Raw genomic sequence first — 15,352 nt, 5'->3', positions numbered from 1 at the left:
CTCCTGCTATAGCAGACAATTTAAACAGCACAAAGTTTCTGTTCTTGATAATAGGGCTTACGCAAATAGGAACCTGTCTTAATTGATACACTGATTTTTCCATTCTTTGGTCTCAAAATTACATTGTCCTCTTTTCATTTGTTAAGAATCCCAATTCCAAGTGGTAACAGAGAGAAGATAGATGGCTCATGGAAATTTAGAGCTTCTTTCTATACCCCAAGTGGCTGTTCATTCTGCTACTCCTTTGGTCCGTATAGACTGCTCCATCTATCTGCAATCCCCATTCCTTAAAGGCCTAAAACTGCCCTTGTTGCCGACACCAAGCATGCAGCAGTTGAGTTTCTACAGGTGCAACAACACCACACTCTTACAATAAAGTTGAAGCTACCCACAGGCAACTATATAATACTAAGAGCAGATCTGTGTAAAAGTTACATGGGACTTTGATGGGACTTACCAGTTTGAGCCCTGGGTGCAAATCTCAACTCGAAGAACAGAATTTGTGAAAGGCCCCACTTTTCTACCTGTACTGGGGAGCAACAGAGAAGCCCGTGAGCACCTTGTGTCAGATATCCAATCACAATCAATCACCACAGCTGTTACGACAACTGATAATTACTCCTACGGTGCTTAAGATGCCAAGACAATAATTTCTAATTCCTCATTGAAATGAGTCATAAATTATTACTGATAAGAGTGGTTGCATCAGAGGTCATTAACTGGGTCATTGTTAAGGTTCCGTGCCCATAACAGTGACATAAGCAGCAGAAATTAAACACTACAGTGATGGGGAAAACTGTACCTGTTACATTTCTGTCTGCAATGCACTAAGGGTTGCAGATTCTCTTATAGGAAGAAGATGTAGCAACACTATAGGGATGCATGCCAGCACACATGACAATACTCAGGACTATACAGTGGTACCTCTGGTTACGAACTTAATTCGTTCCGGAGGTCCGTTCTTAACCTGAAACCATTCTTAACCTGAGGTACCACTTTAGCTAATGGGGCCTCCCGCTGCCGCCAAGCCATTTCTGTTCTCATCCTGGGGCAAAGTTCTTAACCCGAGGTACTACTTCCAGGTTAGCAGAGTCTGTAACCTGAAGTGTTTGTAACCCGAGGTGTATGCAACCCGAGGTACCACTGTAATCTTAAACACACACACAAACACCTAGCTGGTCTTGCTCATATGCCTTTACACTTAACTTTAGCAGGCGACACATTTCCCATTATGCTTCTTTCCACACCAGGAAAAGCACCACCTGCCAAACTTCAGTGTCTCAGGCAACTCTTGAGAGGCAACAACTGCAGTGAAGAACAATGCAAGAGTTTGACACCTGCAGTTTTCTCAGCACTGAACCGCATCCATTGCAGCTTCACCTGATGAAATTCTTCCTGTCACTGCACAAGAACTATGCCAGAGGATTTTTTTTTTTAAGATAGCAGGTTCAGGAGGGCTTTGCTAAAGAACCACATTACGCATTTTAGTTTTTAAAAGGTGATTATAAACAAAATAACTAAATAAAGTCACCATCTTATCGTCTAAGATTGCACTGAAGAAGTGGCTCTGTGTTCACAAAACCTCATTATCAGTTTGTTAGCGTTTATTAACACACCTAAGATGCCACAAGAATCTTTAACGTGTTTGCTAAAAAAGAATGAAAACAGCTGACTCTCTAGAAATCTCATCGGGGAGAGGAGCCACGTAAGTGAGCTGGGTGGCCCAACACCATAAGCTTTCGTGGAATTTTCTGTCAGCCGATTAGGACGCATTCGAGCCACTGAAGGCTCCGGATACCTCAAAAGGAAGCCTTCTACAGCTCAATAATCCCAGGGTCTCTCTGACACACCCTTTCGCAAGTAATACCGACGCATTCCTCCCAACGGCCATTATCGGCAAGCCTTTCGGGGGCGTCGCCTCCTAGCGACCTGTCCGCAGGTCAAGGCAGACCACAGATGGGGCTGCAGGTGGGAAGAGTGGTTCCTTTCTGAGGTGAATTCGCGTTAGCCAGGTGAGGTGCAGCACAAACTCACCTGGATATGCGTGTGAGACGTAGGTCGAGAGAAACGGCCCCCAAGACCCTCTAATAGCTACGTATCTTCTCAGAAAGGGGGAGGGACCCAAAGTTTCCGATGGCTCCCGGCGTTACCTGATCCCTCTGATCCTGAAGGCACCTGGAGGAGAGACGCAGAAGGGAGGGGAAGATTTCTTTTCCTTCGCTGATGTTAAACAAAAGCCCAGCAGTCCAAAGAGTTGGGATCGATGTGCAAACAGAAAAGAAACAGAGAGAGGTTTTTTCCCCCCAACCCGGAAATGCCTGAAGAAGCCGGACTCGCCAGATGAGGGGGGAGGAAAAGACAGAAGGGAAACTCTTCGGTCGTTGCTTGAACTTTTTCTCTCTCCCTGGCGCGCAACGTGTTCGCAGCAGGTGCGGAGGGGCAGGGCCAGCTACCCTGGGGCTGCTTGAGGGGAAAGGAAGCTCGCCTCGTGGCCAGTTAGAGCCGCCTCCAAACCTCTTCCTGCTGCCGCTGCAGCTGCTGCCCCGGGCCCTGCCTCGAGGCGTCGAAGCCGGGCTTGCCGCCCTATAAGCGGCTACCCGCGAGGAAGCCCCGCTGAACTTGGAGGGCGCTTGCTTCTGAGTAGCGCGTGGCTAGGGCTGGGATGAGGCGCCGTCGCGCAAGGCGGGCTGCAGCCCGGCGCGGGCCCCACTTTGGGAGCGCGCGCACGTGCAGGACCGCGCGAAAAGTTTGCAGGCGGGTCCCCGCTCTCCTCCTTCTCCTCGGGACCAGCTAGTTGTGAAGCGGAGAGGCTCCAAGGGCCGCGGGCGGGGAATCCTCGCAGCGAAGCCGTTGGCTGAGCGCGCGAATTAACCTTGACATACCAGCAGCCCCGTCCGCGTCAACGTATTGCTTTTTCCAAGGCCTGGGTGGAAGCGGGGGGGGGGGGGAGGTTGGGAGGCGGGCACAGATATAGCCACGCCGGTGGCGAAATGCCTGGCTCGATCGAACAGAACAGATCCAGAGGGATTCCAGGCGGAGGAAAGGCAGCGCTTGGAGACCGCTCGCCGCGCTAGGAGCTGCCACCCTCCCTGTCCGGCGCACGTCTGAAAGTGACGCGGACGGTGTGCGGAAGCAGTGAAGGGGCAGATAAGTTAAAAGGGTCTTCCTATGGCTTGCTTCTTCCTAGATGCGTGGCAGCTCCCAGAGCAGCAGCAGCAGGGATCCTGCGGCACCTGAAGACTAAGGCATGGTGCGGCGGCATAACCTGTCGTGGATTGGCCTCCATCCATTAGGACTTTTTGTTCTTTCTTTGAGCATACAGCGATCTAGTCCAGCATCCTGTTCGCACAGTGGCCAACCAGGCGCCTGATACAAACTCGCATGCGGGACCTGAACACAAGCGCGCTCTCTGCTCCTGCTGCTGATATTCAGAAGCCTTTTGCCTCTATAGAGACAGAGCATAACTATCAAGGTTAATAGCCATTGATATCCCCCATGAATTTGTCTAAATTCCATCCATGTTGGTGGCTATCACTGCCTCCTTTGAGAACAATTTCCTTAGTTTAAGGGAATCTGGCTTACATTTCTTTGACTGTTAGTATCTAGGTCAGGATATCATAGAAGCATGTTACTTTTTAATGCTACCATCCATGGTAATTATTATTATTATTTATACTGCACTCTTCTGGCTGGGTTTCCTCAGCCACTCTGGGTCGCTCTCAACAGAATATTAAAAGCACGATAAAACATTAAAGACTTCCTTAAACAGGGCTGCCTTCAGATGTCTTCTAAAAGTCAGATAGTTGTTTATTTCCTTGACATCTGGTGGGAGGGTGTTCCACAGGGCGGGCACCACTACCAAAAAGGCCCTTTGCCTGGTACCCTGTAACCTCACTTCTTGTAGTGAGGGAACCGCCAGTAGGCCCTCGGAGCTGGACCTCAGTGTCTGGGCTGAATGATGGGGGTGAAGACACTCCTTCAGGTACTTTATGGTGCTTTTATTAAGCCCCCCCCCCCCTTTCCCCTTTACATAATCTTGTGTGTTGTGGCTTTGGTTAACAGCACAGGAAAGTCTTTTATGTTGAGTCAGACCATCTGACTGCAAGGTAGTGGCTGTCCAAGGTTTCAGATGGGGGTCTACCTATCTCCAGCCCTACCTGGAGATGTCAGGGATTGAATCTGGGACCTTCTATATAAGTGAAATGTGTGTCCGTACCACTGAGCTACAATAAGCATGTCTGGCCAATATATGCACAAAATGGTGAGGCTGGAAAGAGTGTGTTAAATAAGGGGTGCATAGATTTCGCTTCTGTCCCAGATGATGCACTAACAAACCCACGAGTATCAACTTGGCCAACACAAACACAGGAGAGTCAGATGGGACCAACAAGTCCCTGCACTTTCAGAATTCACAACTGGTGACAGCTGCTCTAAACGAGAGGCCAGAATGAAAGGTTTTCTGGATGTGTATTAAATCAGCAGAGGATCTCAGTGCAAAATACATGGTGGTTCTCCTGGATCACCTGGTTTCATGACAGACAGTGGGTAGAAAACTGAGGCAAAGTGTTGGTGAGGAGTCTAGCAGGGCTGGGTGAGTAACAAGCCATGGCTCCAATTCCTAATGGGCTCCTGAGAATAATTGGTGGCTTCCAAAGGAGTAGTTGTGAGAATGGGATGTCAGGGTAGGGTCACACGAGGCATCTTGGTGTCACCAAGCTTAGGGTACCTCGGGGTCTGCCTTCCATCTTTGGATGGCCAGGCATCTCTCTCCACCTCTCCCCCCCAAGCTGATTGCATCAAACAAGTTCAGCTTTCAATAGAAAGCACCACGTGATTACAGCTGCCAAGCCCAGGGGGTAGAAATTAAAACACACATACACCAGTTCACATTTTTAGGAATTATTTTATTAGGGAGGTATATCGTTTCAAAATAAATACTTAACACATTTCCAATAAAACATGGGGGGGGGGGAAGCAAAGCATAACAATATCAAACATGGAACTGTTCAAGCAATGACTACTAAAATGCTCCCTAATATATTCGCCATGTAAAATAAAATTGTTTCCTCACTAATCTTGTTGCTGCTCTGACTTCAGACAAAATATGTTACTCGTGAGCAAGTGCTAACATTGATCTATGACAGGCTGTCCCACAAGTGCACAATCGCATCAGGGTACCGCCCCCCCCCCCAAATCAGCCCAGAGATTTCTGGTCTCAAGTAAGACTAATACAAAATAAAATTAGTTCTAAAGGTTGAGTCTTATTCTCTATTTGGCACTTTGGATTTTCTGCAGATTGCAGGTCAGGCTGGTGTGCATCAGTGGAACAGAGAGGACACCAGTCCCTTGTCACAGCAACCACAGCATCTGTGGCAACATTACCAATCCACAAGCTGCTACTGGTTGCAAGGAAACTGGATAGAGAGAGAACAGGAGAGGAATGGGTGCTGTAAGGACAGCAGCAGCAAGTGGCATTAAAAAAGGAAGAAAAGGCACTGTGAAAACTTGAGAACAATGCTACACTAGCAAGATACAGGCAAGCCATTAAGGCAAGCTATTGTTCCATTGGCTTCTGGTGTAATCAGATGCCATTCTTTAGTCTGAGGAAACCATATTAAGTGCCAAGTCACGCAAAAGCTCGCACCTGCGTCACCCTATTTCAGCCTTTATCCAAAAGACTCCAAATTTGGCATTACAAAGCCTTTTCCAAGACAAAAAGTGGGAGAGGTTGGCTTCCCCCAGCTGGCACACAGCTATGGTGCATAGCTTCTTACCACTTGTGCTTAATTTACAGGTTGGTGGTTATTAGAGCCGAGACTAACCTAGACCATAGCATTTTAACATGTTTTTGTTTTTTTAAAGAAGTTAGGATTAAAGAACATCATGGATCTCTTTTCCTTTCAAACACCCAATGCATGTAAAAATACTAGGTTTTGGCAATAAAATCTGGATTTCGTCCAACTAAAGCAATTAAAAATTAAAGCAGAAAAAAATACTGAATTTTACTTGATGAAACAAGCATTTATAATCCTGGTTATTTTCCCATCTGACCAGATGGGTTGCTACAGAAGGGGCCATATAAATTATAACATATTAGCAGCAAAACAAACACAGCAGTATAATCATTCTGCCTTAAGCAGCAACTTACTAGAAAAACCTAAATCAGTGGTTCCCACACTTTATTTCCCACTCAAAAATTGCTGAGTGACTAAAATGACCCCCCCGCCTGTTCTAGCAACTGCAATGTGCTGTGCTAGATGCCGTGTGATTTTTAATTTCATTTCTATTGCTTCTTTTATTTTTTATATTTTAATGTATTACAATTTGAATCCCCTAGAATTCAAATTGTAAGTGTGCTTTGCATACATGTCACAGACCACCTAGATGAAGGTAGCAGACTACTGGTGGTCCACAAATCACAGTCTGGGAACCCCTGATTTAAATTGTGCAAGACATTAAAAAAAAAACCAAAAAACATAAGATACAGTGTTGAATAAGTTAGTGGTTGACTATATATGTACACATACAAACATGTTTACTGTTCTCTTACAGGAAAGAAGTTCACATTTACATTATGATAAAACAACAGGGGAAAATAAGCACATGGCAGAATTTGGGATGACGAAGGCAATGTCTTTTTTTCTGAATATTTCAAAATACAAGAACCCGCCCCCCCCCCAAAAAAAAAAATTACTTGGAGCAGACCAAATGGTAGTTCACATGAATTACAACAAGTCTCTAGCTATTATCATCCTTCTATAGGAGAGAAAAGGCTTTTTGATATACAAGCACTCCTTAAGAGAAAAAAGATTCTGGGTGCTATTTCATGCTAATCACACTCAGAGCAGACCCACTGAAATCCATGGACTTACAGTATTTCAATAGGTTGACTCCAAGAGCCCTGCTTAGAGATGCTTGCTATTATTTCATGGAAGAAGGGTGAGATAGATGTTTACTATGATGCGCTCTTCATGAGCATTTCCCCCCTCCCAACAAGAATACAGGGGATCATACAAATCTCTGCATGAAACAGGTAGCAACAATTTAACAGCATGTCTTCCTCCAAATAAGGAGTTCCATTTTTAGGTAAGGCCCTCCACAGAAATGGCACCACAGATTATATTTCAGTTAAAATTTTCCTCTGCACAAATAGCTACTGGCTGCATTGTTTTCTTAACCAACATAAAACTAAACACACATGCAACATCTCCAAAGTTGAGTCCGCAGCTAGAGCTCCAAGGCAAATGTTTGTAGAGAGAACAGTAAATTCCTTGCCACCCTGTGTGTTTACATAAAGTTATAGAAGAGGGACTATTGCATTGGCTAGTGCCAAATGCTCACCACTCCCATCCTGCCTAGTCACAAAGGCTTCATACTTGAAGAATTCCACGTTTCTAAGCTACTTATAAAATTGTTAAGGCAGGTACTTATGCTACATGAGCAGTCAATTATGAATTGGAATATTTTTCTTTTAGCGTCAAGACGGTTTTCATAACGCTACTCATTCTCAAAATCTGTTTAGCAGCTGCGTCACTCCAGAAGCTCTGCAGATGAAAGCATTTCTAGAAATCCTAGTATTGGCCACCATAAAAAAAATGCACTACAAAGTCATAATATCCTGACTTGAGCCCATTTCAAATCATTATACTCTGAATTTTCTTTTAAAAAAGCCCCAAGGATGTACCTCATGGGCCTCAAAGAGTCTCATAAAGCTCAGCAGTGCAACACACCCCTACTCAGATGCTTTGGAATGAACAAAAACGCAAGACTATTCAATGTACACTGAGTAGTGAGGTATGCCTACCAAAGAATACCCACCCCTTTGTTCTGCAGTGGAACTCTGAATTGCATCTCTATTAACACTGCTTAACTGATATGTACTGTGCCAGCTCCCCCTGCCCCTGAATACCCCTTGGGTTCTCTTTGGCATTCAACTGACTGACTGCGTTGTGAGAGGATCGAAGATGGTAGGTTAGCATGCAAAGGAAGTCAACCTCCGCGCAGTACAGATACAAAGACTTGTTTCTCCCTGTAGCACAAACCTATCTGTGCTTTCATGGTACAAATCACAAAAGGGAAGAAATATATATTTATATTATATATACAGATATATAGATATGCCCCAAAGCCAATGGAAAAGCAAGCCACAGAAAGCAGTATTGCTGTATGATAAGGGATGCTGCTGCTTTGCTGCCACAGCAAATCTCTGCTGGGCTACGCAGTAGCATGAACAAGGCAACAGCAGTGAAATGTGAGATAACAGTTTAGTGCTGAGACAATTAGTAGTCAGTACATCACACTTGAAAGGCATCTGTAGGGAGAGAGATTCTATACAGCAGACAGGACATGTGCTGCTACATGGAGTGCTTAACCTTAAACACACACTGCAGTGAACAATTCCAGCAAGTGGGGAACTTTGCAAAAGCATTGGGAACACATACCAGATCTTTGGCTCAGAAAACTTCAGAACCTGGCAAGTAACTAAATGTCCTTCTGGCTCTATGGACTATAGGGGGGAAGCCCTCCAGGTTAACCTAAGACATGAATCCCTGTTTCATTTGCAGAACAGGAACCAAGATCCACTGAACTAGCCTGTAGTACAGTGGAGGGGAACCTGTGGCCCACCAGATGTTGGACAACACCTCCCACCTTCCCTGACCATTGGTCATGCTTTCTGCGGCTGATGGAGTCCAAAAACATCTAGAGAGTGCAAGGTTCCCCCCTTCTGACACAGGTGGATACAAAGAAGGATGTGCATTCACTTCTGACACCTTCTGGCACCCTTTTCCTCCTTCTCACACTGTACTGCCATCCCTTTTAGGACCTCCAGCTCCTGACCCTCCTGACTAACCACCACACCAGTCACAATTCTGTTGGGGTTGCCAGGTCCTTTCAAAAGTGATCAAATATACCACTGGCACAAAGTGCATATGGATTCCTCAAGGTTAAATCCAGTTTGGCCAGCATCAGTTTTGGCCTCCAGCTTCACTTTCATTTTGTGAGTGGCAAAACACCCCTTCTCTCCTCACGTGCTCAGCTCCAGCTCATCAGATGAGCCACAAACCATTTGAAAAACATACACTAAGCTGTCTTAGCTCCTGCATTCTTCCTCTATCCTTCTTTACATCCTTTCTGCACATTTGAAGAATAACGTACTAGTGTTTAGCATCATCCAAACAACATGGAGCATCAAAAAGAAAACAACAGCATAGCTCAAGCATACATTTAGGATTGTATTCAATTCAATTTTACTCAGACCCACTGAAATTAATGGATCTAAATTAGTTACAGCCATTAATTTCAATGGGCCTACTTTTAGTACAACCCTTACGAAGCACGTTTCAGAGCTTCTAATATTTTCTCTCTCCATAGTTAAAAAAAAAAGTCCCTTAGAAGAAGGTGATCCTGAGAGGAAAAAGGAACTCTATAATGTTCTAAGAGTTCATTTTTACAAGTCTACATTCCTAACATCTATATTAAGAGCAGTGGCACCCAGATAGATTTGAAAGAGGATGTGGGGCACAGGCATTTAAAAAGGTGCATCAGCTGAGAGTTGAAAACCAAGGGCTGCCATAGATAACAAGAGCCAATCTGGCAGCCAGTTGTTGTAGCCTGCCTGCTTTTCACTATTCTGTGTAGCGCAGGCAAAGATGATCTATGAGGGACTCGGCTTTCTTCAAAACAAAGACCCTTTTACAACACTGAGGTTAAAAGCAAAGAAATGCCAGAGTACTGATTTGTGTCCCAATCCTCTTATCACAAACGGCAAGTTCAATATGATATGAGGCCTCTGAAAAGGTGTCCCAAGCAAAACTCTTTTCGGTTCAACCAAGAGACCAAGCACTTTTGTCACAGGTGCTGGGCATTTATACACCATCATCTCTAAGAGTGTACGCAACGCCCGACACATTGCTATGGGTTTGAACACTGTGCAGCCACCAGCTTAGCAGTTGCACAATGGCTATATTGATGTAAATTCTCACTCTGCAAATGAGAAAATAAGAAGTCTCTTAGCAGGTGTTGCAGCTCCATTAGGAGGCTGTTGAGAGGCAGCGGCTGTCCACCCTCCCCTGCCAAAGTGTGGCAACGAGATCAGAAAAGCTGGAGGCTTTCTTGTGTGCAGCTTGCTGGCGGGTGCCTCATCTGCAGCCCTTCTGATGGGAAGATGGACGCCTGCAGGTCCACGTTGATGCAGAACAACCCCAGCATCAGCTGGCGCTGGTACTCCTCCCATTTTGTCATAACGTCCGTCAGGGAGAGGTTACTCCGCAGCCACTTGGGCAGCGCCTCCCCATAGCCGATGCTCAAGGGGAGGGGCAAGCTTTGGCTTTTTCTGAGTTCCAGGTGGTAGTACAGCCTGAGAGAGAGAGAGAAAGAGAGAGGGGAAGATTTTTAGTTTGTTTGTCATGCTGTACTCACAAGCACTGTTTGCTGCACTGGAGCTTCCATGGAGATACAGAGAGAGGAGTGGGGGATAAAAGATCACACATTCCCCATTGCAGTTTCCCCTTAACAGTACAAGATGCCAGTGTGATGCAACAGTCGCATACAAAAAGTCAGCAGCACAGACTAGGGTCATGGAAGGTGCAGGTGAGCAGTGCTCAGATTCTCCTTGCATGCCTCAATACTGACCTTTGACACCCTGGCTATCCTAGTCCTGCCCCTTCCTAGTCCCGTCATTGGCCCATAAGCAGAAAGTGCCACGTGAGCTGACTGAGGTCCAGGGGAAACTTGGAGCCTCCAGAGTCCCCAGGCTGATGGTCGTCACACTGCTGAGTTTCATTCGGTCTGAGAAAGTGAGTCAGGTGTACAAGTGAGAACACAAGCTGTGTAGAGTGGGCTGCTCTGCAAAATGAGATTCTCCACTGGCAGAACGGGCTCCGTTGTCTCTCAATAAAACCTGCACCCCGCCGAGTGCAAGTGGACAGTGCGACACCCAGATGTAATGCACGAGCCACCCGTTGACATGGTAACTGTTTATTGTCACACGATAAATGCAAACAAATCACTTGAAAAACCATCTATTTGTTATATTGTAAAACATTAACTGACAGCTTTGTTACTGAAAGCTGTTTCAAACAACACTCTTGTCTGCACAAACCATCCTGATATTTTCTGCATTTTGACAGTTGACATACAGAACTGTCCTGAGAAATTAATGTGTGAATTGGAAGATCATAGAAAAATCATCTGCTATTGCAGGAACGAATGATTTTATAAGTCATTCCATGGAAAGAAAAGGGAAATAGGGTCCCTGTTGTTAGGTTGGAAAAATATATATGTAGTGGCTTTCTCTCCCCCCTTACATTTTAAAAAAGTTTTTTTTTAATTATTATTATTATTATATTAAGCATATAAACAATTGCTAAAGTAGAAAATAACAAACAACTCATCGCAATAAAATCATATACATTTGTCATGCTATACAACATCTCATTTGGTTACTCTAAAAGATCACACCACGTTTCCCTGTGAGTGTTAGGTGGATTCCTACCACTATCCAAACAATTTATATATTCAATGATTTTTTTTGCCATGTATTATAAAAAGAATAGGGATGGTGTTTGCCCTTTGCTGTTCTGACCTGACATGTTAGTTTCTCTGCCAATGCTATTGACCACCGACTATTATACCAAGAATCAATGTTCAGCCCAAAGCCAGTTTTCCAGCATCCATGGCTATCTCCATTTGGGCAACCTCTGGCTATCTCCACCCCCCCCCCCTACCTTTGAGATAGAATCCAATCACTTTTTGGCAGTTCACACACAATACATTTTTTCCCACTGTCCTGAACTGCCCTGGGAACATGTTCGCATGCAGAAAAGAAACTGAACCAAGAGTGAGCAAATAGATGCATTTGAAGAGGGTTGTTTGGGTTTTAAACTTAATCCAAGATAGCTCTTCAGAACACTCTGTATATGGGGTGCTACTATATCTAGGTTTTACTCAGAGTAGATCTAATGAAATCAAAGACCCTAACAGGTTCATTAATTTCAATGGGTTTAACTCTGGAGTAAAACTTAGTTGAACACCACCCTTGGAAATTATGCATTTTTCTTTTAGAAAGAAAATTAGGCCCTTTCAAATATATTACGTACAACATCTAAGGACTTCAGGCACTTAGTTATGTTATTTCACCATCAAAACAAAACTGGGGACTGTCAAGCCTGGGTTTTCAGTTATTTGGTTTCTTGAAAAAGAAGCGCACAGTGCTGGAATTGCCTGTAGTTTCATAACCATGTATTCGGTTACCTAGGCACAGTAACACTAAACCTTCCTGAAGAGTAAGGCACCTTTATTTTATAGAGGGCTGTGCAAAGTAAGATGACACATCTAGAACTGCCATCTTAAGCACACAAACTTGGAGGAGAGTACAAAGGGGCTGATTTCTGAATAAGCACGGTCAGATTGGAGGCCAAAGTCCCCCTGATTACCATTTATATGGCGCCAGTCCTATGGCAACTCCCTGTGTCGCAATACTTAGAAAAGCAAACAAGATAATCCTACCTGGCTGAGAGATGGCTTCCCAGCTTCTTCTTGGCTTTCCTCATCAGATAGTGGCAGACTTTCCTCGTCTGCTCCTTCATCCACCTGATATCCTCAGGGACATCTGGCAGCCATTCAAGCAACCTGAAGGAGACAGGTGACCAACAGGGGCGCTGTTACGTAACACAGCCCATTGTTACACTGCAAGCACGAAGGAGCACCAGCCACGTTGCAGCTTTGCAAAGGTGTTCTTAAAAACAGCCTGCACAAGGGCGCCTCTTGTGACAATGGCAAGTATTCACATAAAGAGCATGCCTCCCCTTGCTAGAGTAGACGAATCAGCTTTCTAGTCCAGAATCCCATTTCCCATGGTGACTAACTAGGTGTCTATGGGAAGCCCAGATGCAGCACATGAGAGCAAGAGTTTGTTCCTGCTGCTGTTTCCCAGTGGCTGATAGCCACCTCTGACCCTGCACATAGACCTCATGGCTAGTAGCCATTGACAACCACATGGGAGAGGGTCCTTGGCTTTCAATAAATTCCCTTGGAGTGGATTTTACCCTTGTTTTATTTAGAACCAAGTCCCACAGAATAGCAAGTTCTTAACGATGCAGTTGATACAGCAATCTAGGTCCCAATCACAAGCGTTTCCCAAAAGCATATCAGAAACAGGATTTAGAGCATACCTGACAGTGAAGGAGAGAGCCGACTCCAGAGGAAGAGTGTATGGGAGCATCAAGGTAGAGGCCAGGCGCACAGGCAACAGGTTGGCAATGCCGGTGAACAATCCCCTCCTCTCAGCACAGGCTTCTATGAGGGCTGGAGATGGAGACAGTGAGTTATTCCAGTCACCAATTCAATTGGGAAAGCAGAGACTGCCCCCTCTCAATTTTTAGAGGAGAAACTCCTGTCCAAAATTTAGCCCTCTCACGGCTCCAAACATCAGCCCAAAAGGCAAGGAATAAAAATACAGTACAAGACTTCGCCCAGCTCATGAGAAGCAACCAGAGGGATTTCTATTACTCCTCTTCCCCAGAGAAAGAGACCAAGCCTGCTTTGTTTGTCCCATGCCTCATTTAAAAGGTAGTATTCACTATAGAACTTGAATGCCTCTGAAACCTTCAATTCTGTTGGGCAGTATGAGTTAGCAACATGTTATTGCCAGGGCCCTGAAGGCCCCACAGTTAAAAAAAACAGCATTAACTTGTAATTTCCCAATGCAGGTATAGGTTTGAAATGAAGTGAGGGACTTTGCATGCTACAACAGAAGTGGGAATTGGAAACACAAGTCACCAACATTTTAAAAGCAATTACTGGATGTCCAGACTACTTTGAAGATCCACAAAATCTCTCTAGCCATAAACATGCATCTACTACTAAGCAGGGGGACCAAGAGGTTTGTTATAGGCAGGAAGATTGTGTCAATTCTAGAGCTGGCAGCAAATCACTTTATTCATCTCTCCTCAACACTGATCCCCATCTTATCTGTCTACAGGCATTTCCCGACAATTTTGCTAGTTTTTATGCTTCTGTGTCCATTATCCGTTATCTCATGAGTCACCTAAGAGAAGTTCCAAAAGGAAAATAAAAAACTATAGCCAGATCCTAAATCAAGGCAGGCAGCCTGTTCTTCTCAGATACCAACTTTACTGGGCAGTGGAGATTGGAACCAGAGTTTCAAGTCAATGCTGTGCACCAACTTCAGAATTTCCACATGCATATGTGAACACATGCACACTTTCAAAACACTGCTCAGTACACTTGCATTATTAATGAGAAATAGAGATTTTCTGAAGTCCTGTGATATGTTTGTAGGGGGCCATGGAGCAAATTGTATCCCCTTACATTAGCCATACTGCCCACCCTGTGTATTTCATGTATTCACAGTCTCCTAATTTACCTTTGGACATGGCCAATTATGGCCAACTATACAATGAAATCAATTTAACCGTCATGGCTTCCTCCGCAGAGCCTGGAACTTGTAGTTCGACTATGTACCAGGGAAACCAAATCATCTGCACAGAACAAAATAAAACGTATGCATATGTGCAGAATTGGAAAGTCTATCTTTTGCCTCTCAACATTCTTCTTTCCTCCGCTTCTCCCGTTTTCTCCCACAAAGGAAAAAAGCAGGACATAAGTCAGGGGTGGGGAACTCGTGACCGAGGTCCATCATCAGATGCTGCTGAACTACATGTTCCTCAGCCTAGCCTGTGTAATGAGGAGAGCCTTGTGTTAGACACAGACACACAGCAGACTCTCCAACCCAATATCATACCTTGGTTCAGTTTAGGAGGCAAGTGTTCAAGAATGTGATCTTCAGCCTCTGCCAGTGCAGCACTCTCTCTCAGCTGGTCCTCTTCCTCTGCCTCCTCCTCCTCCTCTTCTTCAGCATTCCTCACCCCAGCACCATTTTCAATAGCCAGCAAAGGGTTGGTGGGTCCTGGACGATGGAGAAGACCTGAGGAAGATGGGAGAAGGAACTGTTGTGCTTCAACCAAAAAATGAATATGCTTTGCAGATTATCTTTCCTAACAGCAGAGAAAGTGGCAGTCACAGCCAAAAGCCACCTGCTGTCACAGAGGATATCGTGTACAATAAGCACTGGACATGAAATTGCCACCAAGACATGTGAGACAGCTGTGCAAGGCAAGAGGGTTTACAAAGGAGAGAAATAGCTCCTCGGGAAAAGACTCAGTGGGCATCAATGCTACACTCCTTTTGGCACCAGGTTAAAACTTATTTGTTTACTCAGGCTTTTTTTTAAAAGTTACATTTGTCTTTGGAACATTAAAAAAAAACAGGTATCTTAAAACAGTAGAGCAATGGTGGATTATGTTTTCCTTTCTTTGTTGTTATAACTGTA

The 15,352-nt window shown here is 44.8% G+C and overlaps 2 protein-coding genes across 7 annotated transcripts in view; both read right to left on the bottom strand.

The window, feature by feature from the left end:
* Positions 1 to 3,169, bottom strand: part of CRACR2B (calcium release activated channel regulator 2B) — a 42,174-nt gene extending 39,005 nt beyond the window's left edge. For 2 of the 6 annotated variants that reach the window (XM_083427874.1, XM_083427877.1), the window contains exons 1-2: positions 2,035 to 3,169; positions 458 to 524 (exon numbers count right to left, since the gene is read on the bottom strand). The gene's annotated coding sequence lies outside the window, so the exon portion shown is untranslated. The remainder of the gene's footprint in view (positions 1 to 457; positions 525 to 2,034) is intronic. The other 4 variants (XM_083427875.1, XM_083427873.1, XM_083427876.1 and 1 more) reach the window with 4 other exon arrangements.
* A 1,714-nt stretch (positions 3,170 to 4,883) lies between these two features.
* Positions 4,884 to 15,352, bottom strand: part of PNPLA2 (patatin like domain 2, triacylglycerol lipase) — a 42,883-nt gene continuing 32,414 nt past the window's right edge. The window contains exons 7-10 of the mRNA XM_083428059.1: positions 14,765 to 14,947; positions 13,173 to 13,305; positions 12,508 to 12,630; positions 4,884 to 10,357 (exon numbers count right to left, since the gene is read on the bottom strand). Of these exons, the coding sequence (XP_083284185.1) occupies positions 10,093 to 10,357; positions 12,508 to 12,630; positions 13,173 to 13,305; positions 14,765 to 14,947 (704 nt within the window). The 3' untranslated portion in view covers positions 4,884 to 10,092. The remainder of the gene's footprint in view (positions 10,358 to 12,507; positions 12,631 to 13,172; positions 13,306 to 14,764; positions 14,948 to 15,352) is intronic.

The sequence above is a fragment of the Podarcis tiliguerta genome, assembly GCF_965153285.1.
Source record: "Podarcis tiliguerta genome assembly, chromosome: 1".
NCBI classification, from domain to species: Eukaryota; Metazoa; Chordata; class Lepidosauria; order Squamata; family Lacertidae; genus Podarcis; species Podarcis tiliguerta.
The sequence above is the reverse complement of the archived record's forward strand: the minus strand, read 5'-3'. Positions and strand labels throughout refer to the sequence as shown.